The 18,695-nt window shown below is 52.4% G+C and overlaps 1 protein-coding gene across 1 annotated transcript in view; it reads left to right on the top strand.

Annotated features, from left to right (window-relative positions):
* Positions 1-18,695, top strand: part of NXN (nucleoredoxin) — a 159,869-nt gene that overhangs the window by 135,325 nt on the left and 5,849 nt on the right. The window contains exons 5-6 of the mRNA XM_077749655.1: positions 662-768; positions 18,235-18,414. Coding sequence (XP_077605781.1) covers positions 662-768; positions 18,235-18,414 — 287 coding nt within the window. The remainder of the gene's footprint in view (positions 1-661; positions 769-18,234; positions 18,415-18,695) is intronic.

The following is an 18,695-nucleotide window of genomic DNA, read 5'->3' as shown; positions in this document are numbered from 1 at the left end:
TTTTTTTTTTTTTAATGTTTTATTTATTTCTGAGAGAGAGAGGGAGAGAGACAGCATGAACAGGAGACGGTCAGGGAGAGAGGGAGACAAGAATCTGAAACAGGCTCCATGCTCTGAGCTGTCAGCACAGAGCCTGACGCGGGGCTGGAACCCACGAACTGTGAGATCATAACCTGAGCTGAAGTCGGACGCTTAACTGACTGAGCCACCGAGGCGTCCCCTGTCATTCCTAGAGTTGTTCATACAGAGCCACAGGTCTGTGCTCAGTTAAAACTGTGCTCCTGTACCCAAGACTGTTACGTGCACAAATGAGAAGTTTGGGGGGCGCAATGTCGCTGTACCTGTAGGCTGCTTACAAAACTACCACCTGCCCGTGTTGGAAATAGAAACCTGGGCGCGAGTTCAGCTGGTAGGATCCACGGGAACAGGCCACTTGAAATGGCCTGGCGGCTCCGTCCCCATCCACCCGTCGTGTGGAGGCTGTTGCTGCGTGGTCACCAGAAGGGGTAGGATAATGTCCCCCTGTAGCCCGGTGTTTGAGGGGTGCCATGTTCAGAGGCGCTGGTGTCTGCAGAGCCCTGGGCGTAACTTGGTGGAGGGGGGGGACCCTGCGGTGGTGCTTTCGGGGAGCACAGAGCCTTGTTTCCACGTGTGCCTCTAGGTCAGAGGACTCGTTCAAACAGTACTTCAGTGAGATGCCCTGGCTCGCTGTCCCCTACACCGACGAGGCCCGGCGGTCACGCCTCAACCGGCTGTACGGAATCCAAGGTAGGCGTTCCTGACTCCCGGGGGTCCCTGGAGACCTGCTCATCTGGGCTCACCACCTCTTTGGCTTTTCTTGTAGAGGGGAAAGGACAGCTTTATTTCCATATATGTTCATGTCCCTTACCGTCTCAGAAATGACATGCCGTGAATTCTGCGGTATGTAAATTACACTTCATTAAAGGCATTTAAAGAAAAAAGGACTAGTCCAGGTCAAACAGCTACTTCTCACCACGTGACCTAGTGGGTTCTCATGCAGTTGGGCCATGGAGCTCACGCTCCCAAATAACTTGGCCAAAACCCCTAACCTGAGGGCTCTACTGTGAAACAGACCTAAGAGTGATCTTTGGTTCCATCAGTCAGACTCTCAGAGCCTCAGTTTCCTCATCTGCAAAATGGGCATGGTAAATCCCCACCACAAATAATTGCTAGGAGCATTAGTAGGATGACGTATGTAAAGCACTTCACGGTTCCTGAGGCACAATAGTGAGGGCTGAGTGGCAAGTACCTTCTCGGTGAGAAAATCCCTGTCCAGTGTTGAAAAATGGGACTCGAAGTACTCATCATGGTGTTTTCCAGAACACCATGAGACAAACTGTGTTATTAAGTGAGACAAACTGTGTTTTTATTCTCTGTTATGTGAAACCTCCTTCCCAGCCTTCACCCACCCAGTTTTCTCTTGGTAAAGCACTTAGCTGGCCTGTTAAGAAATATATCCATTCTTATATGTCAATTACATCTCACTTGTAAGAGAAGAATTAAACTCATTTCCTTGAAGCAGTTCTACCAGATCCTGGTTAGCCCTACACAGACACAGCTAATATCTGAGATCTCCATGCTGCTTGCGTTAGAGGGAGTTTAAAAAAAAGCCTAAATCAAAATTTAGCCACAAATTCCACAGCTGCTGGGAGAACTCATCAAGTTCTTTTTAAGCTTTTTCTTCACCATTTAGAGTAAGCATATAGCTCTGTTTGGAGCTAAAGTTTCCAAAAAATTAATATTTAATTTTAAGCCGGTGCTTCTGCATTTCATATGTGCATGAGTCCTCTAGGGATCTTGTGAAAATGCAGATTCAGATTCCCTGGGTCTGGCTGGGGTGGGGCTGAGATCCTGATTTCTAGCAAGCCCCCAGGTGACACTGCTGCTGGTGGCCCAGGGACCACACTTGCACATTTATTTTTATTTATTTTTATTTTGAGAGAGAGAGAGCACGCGCACATGCACAAGCAGGGGAGAGACAGAGAGAGAGAGAGGAGAGAATCCCAAGCAGGCTTTGAGCTATCAACGTGGAGCCCAACATGGGGCTCGATCCCACAACTATGTGATCATGACCTGAGCTGAAATCAAAAGTTGGATGCTCAACCGACTGAGCCACTCAGGCATCCCGAGGAGGCTCATGACTCCTAGTAATAAAAAAAAAAGATTAAAAAAAAAGAAAAAGATGAAAGCAGCTCCCTTTGCAAACAAAAGCCTAGTGATAATAACGTTGCTTACTGGTCCAGAAGGTACCAAGTTGAGTAACTTAAAGAAGATGCCACAGACTTTTTCCTTCCCGCACTGTGTTTGCACAGAGACTTAAAACATGAGTGCCTTGGCATAGGAGCATTATCTGTTGAGATGAGTGTCAGGAGCGACCTTTGGCCAGTGGGACTGACCAGAGCGTTAAATTGCCACTTTGTGATGATAAGTAAAACTTCAGGCCTCCCCATTCATTCATTCATTTGTTCCTTCAACCAGTATTTACTGAGGGCTGACTAGAAGGTATTGTGTTCTTCCAGACATGGGAGATACAATCTTTAGTAAAAATGGACACAGTCCCGGGGCGCTTGGGTGGCTCAGTTGGTTAAGCACCCGACTTTAGCTCAGANCTCTCTCTCTCTCTCTCCTAGAAATAAATAAAAAAAACATTAAAAAAAAATTAAAAAAAAAAAAAATGAATGAATGAAAACACCTTCTTGCTCCTAGGATTCAGATCTTCACCCTAAAGGTAACTCTGCGAATTACTGAAAGGAGATGCAACGATCCTATTGTCACTGTACAGTGGGAAACAAGTGCAACCAGCCAGTGTGAATATTACTCAGCCTTAGTTCCTAGGCTGTGACTAGAAGCTCTTGGAGGGGCTCCAGGTGAGACCCATTGGTAGGCTGGCTAGTTCCAGGCCTTTCCTTAGTGTTACCTACACCTTGCTGCCCTTCAGGGCCCGTGTCTATGCGCGGCTGTGCCCTGCTTCCTCTGAGGACCACGGATTTCTCTTCTTGGTCCTTACAGCAATATTGGGACATTCCTGAGTCTTCTCTCTTCCCTCACCAGCAGGTGTCTTTGACGTAAGTCTTGCTCTAACTCCTTCAGTCGTGTCCTGGCTTCTCCTGTCCCTTTCTGTCAGCTCTTGTACATGTCTGTGTGCACGTATGTATTCACACACAAATGAGTCACACAAGATGTGACTGTGTGACATGGTTGGGCCTTGGAGCATGCCCTCACTGATGACTGGGGAGGCATCTTACACATGGAGACCAAGAAGAAGGTCAACTGTCTTACCTCTGCCAAGCTTGGGGCCTCTTGGATCTTTGCCTGGGACATTGTTTCCCTTTCTTGTCTTATTCTACCCTCCCTGATACCACCACTCTAGTCTAGGCCACCAACAGCCCAGTCCCATCCCTACGTCCTACTGCTGAGTGACCTTGAGCTAGTTACTTATCCTCTATCTCTCTTTTTAAAGTTTATTTGAGAGAGAGAGAGAGCACAAGCAGGGGAGCGGCAGAGAGAGAGAGGGGGAGAGAGAGGATCCCAAGCAGGCTCTGCTGTGTCAGTGCAGGGTCCAAAGTGGGTCTTGAAAATCATGAATTGTGAGCCCATGACCTGGACTGAGATCAAGAGTCAGATGCTTAACCAACTGAGCCACCCAGGGCCCCCATTTATCCTCTCTTTTCTCAGTAAAATTGGGAGATTTCAGTGCTGGGCATAGAGTAGGCACTTAATAAGCATTTCACTGATTAACTTGGAGGGAAAAGAAGGAGGAAATTACATTTTACAATAAAAAAATAACTTTTGGATGTCAAAAAACTTAAACAAAGGCAACCAACAATATTAATAACATGTATGGCAAATAACCAGTATCTTTCCTAAGAAAAAAAGCTCTCCTTAGACACCAATGCAAAAAGAGAGGATTTAGTCAAAAGAATGTATAAGATAGGAGGTAGGCAGTTCATCTAGTACATTGGTATGACATAATCATATCATTTTCATGACATGGAAAATGTTCAGCGTACTTTACTTCCATGATTTACAGATGAAAACATTGAATTTGTATCTATCTCATTTGCAAAGAACTCCCACCACCCCCACCATCTCCGCCAAAAGAGAATCCCCAGTGTAGGGAAGAGAGTAGACTGCTAGTAGAAATGTAAATCAACACCACCTTTCAGGAGAGCAGTTGGCAATATACATCAGAGGCCTTTAAAAATCTACAAAACCTTTAATTTAGAAATCCCACTTGTGGAATTTATGCTTAAGAAATTATCCTATGGTACCCAGCAGAAGCTGAGCTGCTCTTGAGCAAGTGGTGGATTTTTGTTTTTGGTTTTTTCTTTCATCTGTTGTACATGTTGAATTTCATTATGGACCACAATTTTTTTCTTTTTTTTCCTTTAGTCCCTAGACAACCCAGAATTGAATCTGTAACCGCCTTTAGCAACTTTGCAATCTCACCTTTTTTGTCACATGCCCTTGACCTTGGTTTCATTTACTCTTCCTTTCCTGTTTTCCCTTCAGGAAGGTATTTTCATCTGTTTTTGTTGTACTATATCATGCACTTTTTAAGCAGCCTCTGATCCTTTTTGGAAGAAAGGGAGAGAGATTTAAATGCATAGGCGTCTCTTTCTTGAGATCCCGCTAATTACCAAGCCTGTGCACTGAGCTCAGTGGGAAATAAGAAACCAGAAGAGCAGCCCAGTGCTGCCCTTGAGTGGACAGGAGGAGATTTACATTGGGAAATATCTAGAGAGCAGAGTATGATGATGTCTTGAGGAACTAGAAAGTGTTGGTCCAGTAAGTGCCGTTTTGTACGAGGGCTTAGAAGACTGACACTTGGGGGCGCCTGGGTGGCTCATTCGGTTGAGCGTCTGACTTCGGCTCAGGTGCTGATCTCATGGTTCATGGGTTCGAGCCCCGCGTTGGGCTCTGTGCTGACAACCAGCTCAGAGCCTGGAGCCTGCTTCAGGTTCTGTGTCTCCTTCTCTCTCTGACCCTCCTCCTCTTGTGCTCTGTCTCACTCTATCTCTCAAAAATATATAAATGTAAAAAAAATTAAAAAAAAAAAAAAAGACTGACACTTGTCCCAGAGGGCAGAACAGGTGCTGCTCCAGCACGGGGCCACTCCACACAGAGGCACCTTTCTTCCCAAGCAGGTGCCATCAGTGAGCAGAATCTTTTCTCTCCAAGGTAGGGAGCTGCCCTTTTCTGGATGTGGGGACCAGCATGATGTAGGTATTCCTGATGGTCAGTGCTAAGGCTTTGGGGTCACTTGAAGCTAATAATTACCAGAAGGTGCTCTACATCATGCATGGGCAGTTTGAGGTGACAGTCTGTGCCGTCCCTCTGCTCTGTGATGAGATCTCATAAGGAAAGGTCACCAGCTCTGCGAGATTCGACACAAGTTTTGGACACACGTAGTGGAGGGTGCCCTGTAAAATGTTGGGCAGGGCACAGAAAATTTAAATGGGTCATTTTCTGTCTGCCTTCAGACAGCAGAAAAGGGAGCTCTTAGATTCCCCAGCTGTCAACCTATAAATACTACAGACATAGGAGCGCGGTTGTTAGGGGTGACTTAGCCAGAAAGTGGCTGACCATGACTGAGGGGGAAGAGAAGGGGGGTTCTCAGAGACACGCTGGTTTGGCATCGTCTCTTAAGGCCCCGGCAGGGTGGGGGTGGGAAGCATATATGTGGTCGTGGCTTCAAGGAGCCTTCAGTTGAGGATCAGAAAGCTGACCTGGAGAGGCCGTGTGCCCAGGCAAGCAGCGGCCGGCAGCCACAGTGATGGAATGTGAGATTCAGGTCAAGCCCAGCATTAGCCAGCCAGCCAGCCACCTCCGCGTCGGGCCAGCCCCGCTGGGCATACGGCCCTGCATACGGTCCCTGCCTTCTGTGCTAGTCTCTCTTCAGGGCAGACCTACCTGCTCTCCCAACCCCCACCTGCTGTTCCTCACTCTCAGGTTTATAGTCTCCCTGGCACAGTGTTTGTGCTGACTGCGTCCTTGACACTGACCTCTTGGGCTCAGCCTTAGGACTCCCTCCTGTAGGCAGCCTGGTGGGCATTGCCTGCTGACCTTGATCTGTCTGCCTCTGGCCCTGTCAAGCCGGACATGCACTAAAGCACGGAGGAGTTAGTGTAGAGAACAGCACAGGGTCCCTCTCAAGGCAACATCTCATGAAGGGCCGTGCCGTGGGCTAATCTGAGTCCAGATGAGACTCTGGCTTGGAGCTCTTGAACCAGGAGGGCTTCCTAGAAGAGGTGGCTCTGGAGCAGGGCCTTAGAGAGGACGGGATTTAGATAGGGAGTGTCTGGGGCAGAGGCCAGAGTGGATACCTGTACTGTACCGTAGGGCTGAGTGGCCAATACGGTCAACGATGCCACACCTTAGAGGGCCTTGAGCACCATGCTGAGGTCCTTGAACTTGTGATCAGTGCAGTAGTGCCACTCAGTCTGGACTGGAAGAGAAATCCCAGAGGCAGATTGTCCACTGCTATTTCTGATGGACGCACTGAGCGCCCACCGTGACCAGGCCTCGCACTGGGGCTCATGGCAGGCCTCCCTGTGGGCAGAGGGGGGCTGCTGCCTCAGTGCCCGTCTCCTGCCTCTGCCTCCCTCTGGCCTCGGGGTCACTTACTGTCTTCTGCTTTGTCGCATTATGGGGGTTCCATGTGCAGTAGGGCGTCTGGTTGCTGGTAGAGGCACACGTCATTAGAAAGTTCTCGTGCAGCATTTCATAACGACCTTACCCGTCAGCGGCGCTGTGCTAACAAGTACTAGTATACTTCAGAGATGCCGCGGGTTCGGTTCCAGACCACCATAATCAAGCAATGTCTCAGTAAAGCCAGATTAATTTTTTGGTTTTTTTATTGCCTATAAAAGTTATGTTTACACTACGGTGTAGTCTTGTAAATATTTATTTTTGAGAGAGCACAAGTGGGAGAGAGCTTGATGCGGAACTCGAACTCACAGACCAAGAGATCATGACCTGAGCCGAAGTTGAAGCCTTGACCGGCTGAGCCACGTCCCTACCGTGTAGTCTTTTTATTGAGTGTTTATTATGTGCTAAACATGGTTCCGTTTTCATATGTATTAAGTCAGTTAATCCTGGCCATGTGATCAACACCATGTGATAAAATCATTGCTGTATACTGTAGCCTGCTAAGTGTGCAGTAGCATCATGTCTAAAAAACGACGTACCTTAATCAAAAACTCTTTTTGTTGCCAGAAAATGCCAGCCATCATCTGACCTTTCAGCGAGTTGTAATCACTGATCACAGATCACCATAACAAGTGTAATAATGATAAAAAAGCTTAAAATATTGCGAGAATTCCTGACATGTTGACCCAGAGACATGAAATGAGCAAATGCTGTTAGAAAAAATGGCACCAGTCGGAGCGCCTGGGTGGCTTAGTTGGTTAAGCGTCCAACTTCAGCTCAGGTCACGATCTCACGGTTCTAGAATTCAAGCCTCGCGTCGGGCTCTGTGCTGACAGCTCAGAGCCTGGAGCCTGCTTCAGATTCTGTGTCTCCGTCTCTCTCTGCCCCTTCCCTGCTCATGCTCTGTCTCTCAAAAAATAAATGATTAACAATTAAAAAAAAAAACTTTTTTTAATGGAGCCGGTGGCCTTGCTTGAGCACAGTTGCCACAAACCTCCAATTTGTAAAACAGCAACAACAAAACGCATTATCTCTCAAGTGCAGTAAAGCGACTGTGATAAAACGTGGCGTGCCTGTACAACGGCATGAGTTTTCGCATCCCGCTGCCCTGACTACCCAAACAGAAGGTAGAAAAGTGCCTGTTCTGGGGCAGGGGTGGGGGTTGCGGGGAACAGCATTGCGCCGGCTGGAACAAAGCAGAGCGATGAGGGAGAGGGCAGGGCTGGCCCGGGGTTCCCCTGGTGACCACGAGCCGAGCTCCAGCGCGGCCCCCTTCCTCCCTGTTGGTGTGTCTGACGGCACAGTTTCTCCTGAAGACTCCGTCCCCTCCTCTCTGCCATAAAACATCTCTGTTATGTCATCAGGTGCATCGCCTAGAATGTCGGGGTGTCTCCCCCATCGCCTTGCTTCTTCCTTGTTGGAAGAAATACCATCAGGGCTTTCTGACATTCTGCCTCCGTTCTTCTAGAATCTTGCTCTTGCCCGTTCCAGTTTCCCTTCCCTTTCTTGCCTCCTTGTCTCTCTTTCTCTATTAGCTCAGTGCCATGCACTTCACGGAATGCTCAGGTCTCCCTTAGCCGTGAAAGCTGCTGGCTCGGGCTGCCCGGGCCACCATCGTGCACACTACAGTTAACCAGCTGACCTTGGTTTCTCACGGTGCTGGAGGCTGGGATGTCCAAATCCAGCCTCCATTCGATTCGATTCGAGTGAGGGCTCGCTTTCTGGCTCGTAGATGGCCACCTCTCACGGGGCCCTCACTGGTGTCTCTTCCTCTTCTCACAAGGACACTAGCCCTATCCGATCAGGGCCCCATCCTTCTGACCCCATTTAACCTTTATCATCTCCTCACAGGCCCCGTCCCTAGGTTAGGGGTTTGTGGGGAACACATTCAGTCCCTAGCAGCTACCATTCCTCTTTTTCTCGAACACCAAAATTCTCAAGAAAAAAATGTAAAATAAAATGAATTAAAAAAAGTCTCGAGCTGTAGCCTTGGCTCCTACTATGTGACCTGGCTCGTGCTGCAAGGGCCACCAGCATGGGAAGGTCATGGCCCCTGCCCTCAAGCAGCTCAGGGAATCTGCTTCATCCCTTGTTCTTCTGGCTCCACTACTGAGCTGCCCCTGGCCTCTCAGGTCACCGGCACCTCCTGTTCATGTTCTATTTAATAAAAGGTAGTCGCGTGCATGTCGTATGCCAGGTGCTTGTCCGCTGATGACCTAAAAAAAAAAAGTCCCTGACCTTATGGAGCTTACATTCTGGCAGAAAGAGACAGGCAATAAACATAATTTTAATGTTTTTTTGTTTTTTTTTTTTTCTTTTCTGAGAGAGAGAGAGGGAGATACAGAATCTGAAACAGGCTCCCGGCTCTGAGCTAGCTGTCAGCACAGAGCCGTACGCGGGGCTCGAACCCACGAACCGTGAGATTATGACCTGAGCCGAAGTCAGACGCCTAACTGACTGAGCTACCCAGGCACCCCTAAATGTGCCGTTTTCCAGTTGACCTGTAGTTACGTCTCAAGCCTAAAATCAGACGAGGTCACATGTCAGTGAGTCAGGATATTTGCAGTCACTGACCTCCCTATTCTCCGCTTGCTTCATTTGCTTTTGTTTTCAGACACTTGGGCTACGCCTAAATCCCTTCTTCTCTCCTTCCACACCTCCCCCTCTCCTGGCTGTTCCCTGTCCCCCTGTCTCGTGGATTTCTCCTCCGCCATGTCCTCAGCAGGGGCCTGTTCCGGGCTCTTCTCCCTGTGTTCTCAGGGTTCCACTGCACCAGGCACACCTCCATTCCCCTGCTCCACCCGTTCCCCCTCTGCCCCAGTCTGCTGTACGCATCAACATGCAGAGCAGCTCCCAGTGAACCTTCCAGAAGATCGACTCTCCCAGTAATATTCATCCCCCGCCAAGAAGCCCTCATGGCTGTGGAAAACCAAAGGCTGGTCTCAACCACCTCTGCAGCCCCACTTCCTGCCCCCTATCTACACCCTCCTCACCACACACCTGCCATCTCTCATGGCCTCCCTCCCCTGACCTCATCTCCGTCCTCGCAGCTCACATGCTGCCTCCCCATGGAGCAGACCTGCCCCCCGAACTCCTGTGCGTGTGTGAGCCCTTGTCCTGGGTCACGTTCCCGTGTGTGGTTCCACAGGCCGACCCTTTTCTCGGGGATCGGCTGCCCCTTTAGGACAAGCTGGGGGGGCACGTGGGTTCCAAGCCGGGAGTTCTTTTCCTTCCGCCCCTCCCTTCTCCCTTCCTCCCTCCTTGCTCTCCTTTCTGGTAGTTCAGGCGTTTCTTCAGGAATCATTTCTTGGGCATCTGTCGTGGTGCTGAGCCCGGTCCTGAGGCAGAGGTGACGGCACGTGCCCTGCAGCCGGGCTGGAGGCACAGGGGACACCGCCTTCTTGGCAGGGACGCTCTGTCCTCACGCCCCTCGATACACTGGGGACAGTCCCCCCTTCCCAGCCTTGTGCCTCCCGCCCTGGTTTGGTATCACTTGTGATGCTTCTCTCGAGTCTTGGAAGCTCCTTGCCAGGCCGTGCCAGCCCCTCGTCGGATTTCACCTCTGTTTGCATCTGAGGAGTTTTAACTGCCTCGGGTCTAACTCTGCTACCTTTGAACTTGAAGGACTTGTCTGTTCTTTTATACTCAGCCATAGCACCGCAGAACTCTGAAAATTATTTTTGATTGAATTCTGAGTATTTCTGTGTTTTCTGTGACTCTGTTTACAACTTCCAGAGTCATTCAACAGATGTGTTTATAAGTAGGTCTGGATTTTCTGAGCTGTTTTTACTTACAACACTTCTAAAAAAAAAAAAAAAGATTTTTTTGTAAGTAATCTCTCCACCCAACATGGGGCTCTAACTCACAACCCCGAGGTCAGGAGTTGCACACTCCACCGACCAAGCGAGCCAGGTGCCCCTACTCACACTTCTGATACCGAATGTGTGTGAGGGCCCCCCCCGCCTCCACCACAACACCAACCTCCTGGGTTCCCTGGGCGTCCTGCAAGTCGACTGGATTCTGACACCATTGACCTGGAGTTAGTGGCAGATCCCATGGGTCAAGGGCTCAGTCCCACCAGAATCCCCATGCTTCAGACATTAATCATAGGTCCAGGTGTCCCAGACTTGGGGTCAGGCCTTTGCTGGAATGGCCCACAGAACTCAGGAGAACAGTGGATGTGGATTTACTCTCATCAGTCTGTTGTAATGGATGCAGCTCTGGAAGAGCCGGATGGAACTGATACATAGGTAGGTGGCAAGGGGCACAGAGACCCAGGTCCNGTTCTTTAAGGCCCTCCCACCCCCACCCCACCACCAGTCATCTCACTGACACACAACGTACTTGTCACTCCCAGTTTTCTAGGGTCTCAGAAGCTCCTGTCGCAGGGTCTGAGACCAGATGTTGTAAGACAAATATCACAACAAAGAATGTCCCTCTCACCCCCTCCTCTCAGGAAATTACAAGGGTTTCAGGAGCTTGGTGTGAGGACCCGGGGCTGAAGACCACACACGTTTCTTGCATTACCGTATCGTCGTGTGCACACGCTGCAGACATCCACAGGGGGCAGTAGAGGGCCCTGCTGTTTTGAGTATCCAGTCTTGAGCCCATCAGTCCTGCAGGGCTGCCTCTGGGAGAGCTCACCTCCCCGTGTGACTCTGCGCACGCCCTGGGCCCTGTGTCTCCCCCAAAGCATTGATAAAGGCGCCTTCACAGAGCCGCACACCTTCCCCTGCCCACCCTCGAGTTGAGCCTCCATCCGCCTGGCCTGGCCTGTGCCTTACAGCGAGCGAGTGAGTAACTTGGATCTTGACGATCACTTTATGTTTGGGGGCACATGAGGACAGAGCTTCCCTGTGTTATCCTGACCGCCTCGGACGCGGGGGCGGGGGATGCAGAAAGCGCCCAGGGTCCTCTGGGCACCCTGGAGGCTGCACATACGGCATCTCTGGATTGTGAACCCCACGCAGCACACCGAAGGAGGCCTCGCTGGGGTGCCCGCCCGTCCCGGCAGCCATGGGATGGTCTGGATCTTGAGGTCCTCGCAGAGCCTGCCGCAGGCCTTGATGAGCCGGGCCAGGCCGGAAGTCGTGCTGCCGCCGGCGGCTGGTCACTGGCTTCCTCTGGGCTCCGGCCTGAGCCCAGGCTGTGTTGGCCAGCGGGCTTCACCAGGCCACCGGGCTCACCGAGGCCCTGGCACTTGGCCTCATCCATTTCCTTCATCTCATGGGAGCGGCCAGGTTACTCTGAGCCCTAGGCCCCCCTCCCCCAACTGCTTTATGCGGACTGGGGAATTTGGAGCCCTATAAGCAGTTTTAAAATGCCTTCCTAAGGGAAGGGTTTAGACACACTTGGCAAAAGGCAAATCCCATTAGCAATTGTCTAACTAATCCGGGCTGTTAGGGAACACCGTGTTCTTTGCAGGGAGGCTTAGCGCCCCTTCTCTCCTGGGTTGAGGGGCCCTAGTGTTCTGTCCCTCCCCTCCCCTCCCCTGGCCCAGGCCTCTGGGGAGGGCAGACAGCCTAAGCGCCATGTCGGGCCCAGAGTGGACAGACGGACAGAGAGAACTTCCGGGAGAACAGCCCCAGAGGTCGGTGGTGCCTTCGGTCCAGCTGCTGGGGTGGGGCAGGAGGAAGCGACGGGTGAGGGCCCTTGGCTGCGGGATCGCTGTGTGGCTCTCTTTCCCTGCTCCTTTGTGCTTCTCTTCCCCTCTCCCTCTTTCCTGTTCCATTTCCTGCCATTCTCTTCTCTTTCCCTAACTTTGCTTTCCCTACCCCTTTCAAAAAATGAATTTGAGGCAGAACCTATTTATTATATAGAAATGGGGGGGGCGCCTGGGTGGCTCAGTTGGTTAAGCGACTTCAGCTCAGGTCATGGTCTCACGATTCATGGGGTTGAGTCCCACGTCGGGCTCTGTGCTGGCAGCTCAGAGCCTGGAGCCTGCTTCGGATTCTGTGTCTCCCTCTCTCTCTGCCCTTCTGCTCACACTCTGCCTCTCTCTCTCAAAAATAAATAAGTAATAAAAAAAATTTTAAACTGTTATGATATAAAAATGAAGCATTTGGAGATTGTGTTTTTCAGTCAGTAGAGTACGAGGGGGCAAATGCTGGTGTTTTTAATAGGCAGATCTCAGGAATGGAAGGGCTGGCGCGCTGGCCTGGGGAGGGCAGGCCGGGCGCTGCCGTGGGGCCTCCTGAGCAGCTCCATTCTGCTGGTCTTGTTTAATTTGGAGACCATACAAAAGAAAAAAGGAAAACATAATAGCAGGCACCCAATGTGGCCACCATTTGCTTCAGGTGTTTAAAACAGAGATAAATAGGAGTGTTAATACAGCCCTTCCTCTGCAGCGCCTTCTCTCTGCTCTTCCCCGGGGGAAACGCTACCGTGCATTTCGTGTGTATCTTCATAATTGGTTTTCATATTTTTACGGCGTATGTACGAATCCATGAATAATATATGGCCGTGCTGGGTGTGTTTTTAGAAGCATGCTTAAGTGCTGACATGCTGTAATAGCATTCTGTAACTTGCTTTCCTCACACAACGTTATGCTTTCAAGATTTTCCTTGTTTATATTTGTATCTGGTTCACTTCTCTGAAGCGCTGGAAAGGGGTTCACTGTATGACTAGATCACGGTTTAGGTAGCTGTGACCCTGTCTGACGGACGCCTGCGTGTGTCCGGTTTCTGTGTGTTACAGGGATGCTGCCATAACGTCTCTGTGCCTCTGACGCAGGCACGTGCCCGAGCGGCATTCGGACTTGCTGGCCAAGTGCAAGTAGGCTAGACCTGTCCCCGCACCCTCCCTTGGGATTCTCTGAGTTTGTTTTTAATGTAATGTTTATTTATTTTTGAGAGAGAGAGAGAATGAAGAGAAGGCAGAGAGAGAGAATCCCAAGCAGGCTCCACACTATCAGCACAGAGCCAGACATGGGGCTCGAACCCACGAACCTTGAGGTCATGACCTGAGCCTAAACCAAGAGTTGGCGGCTTAACCAACTGAGCCGCCCAGCGCCCCGGGATTCTGAGTTTTACCACCGAGACCAGCTGCTTTCTCCGTTCTGCAGCTCTCCAGGCACAGGCAGGTTTGAGGGAGCCAGCAGGGAGCGCAGAGGGAGATGTTGAGGGGAACCGGAGTTGATGTGGCCAAGTCCCTGCCCGACTGCCCTCTGGTTTTTCTTGGGCTCTTCTTTTAAGCTAATACACATTTATCATAACACCATCTAAGAAAACTCAGATCTCTGTTGCTCTCACCCACATTCCTGCTTTACTGCTCTCCGAGTCCCTCTGGTCCCTGTCCACACGCGGACATACTTGTATGCAGCGGTAACTGTACACACGGGACTGGGTCTTCTGGACGTTCTATTTAATGACGCGTTACGGTTTCCATCCTGCTGTTGTCCCGTGATGACCGCCGTCGTGGTCGCCCATTTCGCCCTGCCCTGCGCCCTCACCCGCTCCTCCTGCCTGAGGCTCTGCTTTTCCTTCTATTTCTCTTCCGACTCCCAGCAGCCTTTGCGTGATGACTGCCAGCCCCCTCAGGTCATGTTCCCATCTAGAAGCAGAGGAAGAAAGCTCTCGGGGTTACAGCCCTGCCCGGCTCCTCTCCCACTGCCCCGGGCCCCCGCACGGCCACCCCCTTCAAGACCCCCCTCTTTGCTCGGCAGAAAAGCAGCCAAACTAAACGGGAGACGGGCTCAGTACACATGGCTCTGAGATGGTTTTATTTATTTATTATCTTTAATGTTTTATTTCTGAGAGAGAGAGAGAGAGAGAGAGAGAGACAGTGTGAGCAGGGGAGGGTTAGAGAGAGAGGGAGACACAGAATCTGAAACAGGCTCCAGGCTCTGAGCTAGATGTCAGAACAGAGCCCAACGTGGGTTCTTCGAACCCAAGAACCATGAGATCTTGACCTAAGCCAAAGTCGGTTGCCCACCGACTGAGCCACCCAGGCGCCCCTCTGAGATTGTTTTAAATATAGATAGGCTCCTCCCAGGAGGAGACAGTTTGGAGCAGGCTTTCGGGCCTTGGTCTTTATTCTGTAGGTTTTGAGGGAGATGGTGCAGGGGGTTCCTGGGCACTGCTTGGGGTCCAGCCCAGCTCCCCAGGGCAGGGGGCTTTAGGCAGAAGCTCTCTCTAGGAGCACAGGTATATGTTCTTTGCCCAGAGGTTAACACCAACCCCACGCGTTATAGACATCACAGGTTCCTGGAATGCTCTCTGCAGTGTGGACCTTTTTTCTGTGTCTTTAGTTAGCCTCCTCCAGACAGCACGGAGGCTTCTGTGTATCTCACTAGAGCAAGGCACCAGTCTTTTCTGTACCTCTGCCTTCTCATGAGCCACATAAGCAACCTAGGATGACCAAAAGTAATAATAACGAGGGCCACCTGGGTGGCTCAGTCGGTTAAGCGTCCGACTCTTGACTTGGTCTCGGGTCATGATCTCATGGTCCCTGAGTTGGAGCCCCACATAGGGCTCTGTGCTGGCAGTGCGGAGCCTGCTTGAGATTCTCTCTTTCTTTCTCTGTCTGTCCCTTCCCCACTTGCTCTCTCTCTCTCTCTCTCTCTCTCAAAATAAAAAAAGTAAATTTAAAAATTATTTAAAAAAATAATGAACTCATTTATAAGAGGAGCTAATACTTACAGAGTACTCATTGTAAAATGCTCTCAGCATTTTATACCTGGCATCTTGTTGATTCCTCCCGACCCCCGTTGAGATAGGAGACCATTTCTACCCCCTGTGGCCGCTGTGGAAATGAGGCCCCAGGAAGTGAAGTGGGTGGCCTGGGTCTGCCTTGGAATTCTCGCAGGACTCTCCCCGGGTGGCCCCAGCCATCCCAGCTGGGAAACCAGAAGCTCGGGCAGAGAGGACACACTCCCTTTGCGTTCCCTTCAGAGAAGCCCCTCGCTGGTGCTGCTGCAGTTATTTCGTACAAAGGCATCAATTAAAAATGTTCCATTCCCTTGCAGTTTCCCATTAGGGGCTTTGCCCTAGTTTCTCCTTCTGAGTCTCCGCTTCTGGGAACCTGCTTCAAGGGAAGGGAGCTGGGAATGCGTGCTGTGGGCAGGAGAGGGAAGAGGTGATGACGGTCTCAGCCTCCTCCCCCTTGGCCTTGGGGATGAAGAGGAGGGTGGCTGCTGGTCCAGAAAGCTGTGGATGTGGGGGGCCTTCCCTCGCCTGCCCGCGAGAGCCCCCGCCGGCAGTGGCCGGGCAGAAAAAGCAGCAGCTTTTACAACAGGCAGACCGGGGGTCCTGTCCCACCTTGGCCACTTGCGGCCGGATGACCTTAGGTAGGTAACTTGGCCCTCCGTGAAAAAGGATTCATCGTCCCTCCCGCAGCCATCAGTTACAGGGAGGAAGTGGAGTGGCGTGGGCCATGCTAGCGCTGAGCAGATGTGCTGAGAGCCCTCCCATTCTTCCTGCGGTTCATCCCTGGAGGAAAGCACACATACTTCAGGCTCTGGGGCCAGGCTGTCCCAAGACTGGGTGACAGCAGAGGGGCCTGGCCCAGTGCACATGCCAGAAGGGGGCTTCTCCGGGTTTGCGGTCTGACTGTGGGTGCTTTACCGAGCTGCTTTCTGCTGATGTACCACAGTCACGCCCCTGGGTACTTTGGGCTCTTAGACGTGGGCTTCGGTGTCAAAGCAGTCAGGACTTGGCTTTTGTGTAGCTGCAGGGAGGTGGCGGGGAGAGCCAAGACGCAGGGGTGCTGTTCCCTGGTGGAATGGGCCGACGACCCCTCAGCAGCCAGCAGGGGCCTCCATGTCCTTGCCCTTCCGGTCTCTGCCAACGAGGACTTCAGAGAGGCTACAGCCGTGGTAATAGAGGAGGCCCCTTAGAGTAGACCCTTGGAGAAACTGAGGCACCAAACCAGGAAGTGGGGTTCTTTGCCTTCAGATTTTACCTTTCTTCCCTTCTCCGTCCTCTGTGGCTGCTCGTCTTCCATAGACCAACTCAGCATCCTGCTTCTGGGCTACAAACAGCCCAGCTGCTGTGTCTATAATCATAGCAGCGGGCAGGCTGGTTTAACCCAACACTGGTAATTGCCCAGTGGCAGAACCCCACCACTCTGATTAAAGAACTTTGCTGAAGCGTATTTGGGATGGGGCGTGGCGATGGGAGGCGCGCAGCCCCATCGTGGCCCCGCCCCTTCAGGCTGCGGACGGACGTAGGCCCGGCCCCAATCCCCCGGGATGGGGAAGCCAGGGCCCTGGGGGCTAACATGCAGGTGTGAGGATGAGGCTGGAAGCGCCCCCAGTCCCTGGTGCCCTGCGGGACTCCCAGCCCAGGAGGCCCGGACAGCTCTGACAGTGTCCCGAATACACCCAGGAGCCCTGGTGGCACATGCATCTGTGTGCGACGCGGGGTAACGGCAGTTGCCCGGAGCCCGTTTCTCTCTGGACTTGTTCTCCGGCACGTCACGCTACTTCTAATAGGTGTGAACATAATGGACTCGCTTAAGTCCTTTTGAAGACAGGCCCACACTGCACGCCTGCTGCGCCAGCAGCCGCGCCGGGTTACAAGACACTAGGACCACATTCCTGGTCCCTCGATGTCCCCCTCCCACCCCCACAGAGAAGTAAAATGTCAGTGGAGCAAATTACTCCCTGAATGCTTTGGCATCCATAAATATTAAATTGCTATGGCTTTCGCTGGCCCGTAGAAAATTGAACAGCTCTGGTCAGCTCCGGAGGCGAGGCGGCTGGGTAGTAGGGAGCGAGGGGAGCGGCTGCCAGCGGAGAGACGAGTGCCTCCGAAAGGGCCATGGGCTGCAGTTGGTAGGGGCACCCTGGCTGGAGGAGAGGCAGCAGGGAATGGGGTGCGCAGGGCCAGGAGGTGGAAATCCCAAAAGCCACTGGACCCCAGGACGGGGTCTTCTCTGGTGTTTGAGGCTTTATGGTTGGCGAGGGATGCGGTTTTGCGGGGAGTTCCGCGTTGCCATTTCTTACTCTGGCCCAGGACTTTAAAGTGAGGGTGACATTGCAGCCATCAGCAGGCTCCCCCTAGGGACTGTCCCCTTAGAACCTCCCCAGGCTGGAGGGCTGGAGATGGGGGTGGGCCTTGCCCCCCTCCCCCACTAGCAGCCCACTGGCCTGCCCAGGCTCCTACCCTCCTCCCGCCCCTGTGCTCACACCCGTGGGGCTGGGGCGGTGGGGCCGCCAGCCTGTGTGCAGACTCCCATTGTCTGGGGTTGTTCCTGCTGGCCTGTGAGGGGTGTGTTTTCACCCCACTTACGTTAGGTCTTAGATTCCCTGCAGGGGCGCAGGGGGCGTCTCCTGCTTCTCGGGCATCTCTTTAGGATGCACTGAGTGCTTCGAAGTGCCAAGACCCTGTGCTGAGTTCAAGTGCACAACCTCGCTGATCTGCACAAAGATGGGGAGGGAGGGCCTGTGGTCTGTTTGCCGCGTCGCCGCGGAGGACACTGAGGCCTGGGGGTGTGAAGTGACGGCCGGGTTCCTCGGACAAGTTGCGGGCAGACCCGAGGGAGTCCCGTGGCTGGTCGGTGGCTGGGCCTGGATTCTGGCCCGGCGCTTCTGGACTCTCAAGCTCTCTCTCCCCCTCGCAGGCATCCCCACCCTAATCGTGTTGGACCCGCAGGGGGAGGTGATCACGCGGCAGGGGCGCGTGGAGGTGCTGAACGACGAGGATTGCAGAGAGTTTCCGTGGCACCCCAAGCCCGTGCTGGAGCTCTCCGACTCCAACGCCGCGCAGCTCAACGAGGGCCCCTGCCTCGTCCTTTTTGTAGGTAGGAAGCCCCAGCGGCAGCCCCGGGGCGGGCTGGACAAGACAGACCTCAGGAGGGGGGTGTCCTCCCACGGCTTCTCTCCTTCTGAACAATGCAGAGCCCGGGCCTTTGTCTCTCCCCTGTCTCTCCCTGCGGCCTTGCTTTTGACCCCAATGATTTATTCATGGCTCTGCCCCTGCGGGAGGGGTTCTGAGAGCCTCCGCTGTGCTTTCCTTCCTTGGCTGCCAGCTGGGAAGAATAGGTCAGGCGGGAGCCCGGCCCCTGGAACAGACCCGTTGTTG

Source organism: Crocuta crocuta, unplaced genomic scaffold (genome assembly GCF_008692635.1).
Source record: "Crocuta crocuta isolate KB4526 unplaced genomic scaffold, BGI_CrCroc_1.0 scaffold149, whole genome shotgun sequence".
Taxonomy (NCBI): Eukaryota; Metazoa; Chordata; class Mammalia; order Carnivora; family Hyaenidae; genus Crocuta; species Crocuta crocuta.
Note: the sequence above shows the minus strand (reverse complement) of the source record. Positions and strands in the feature narration are given on the sequence as shown.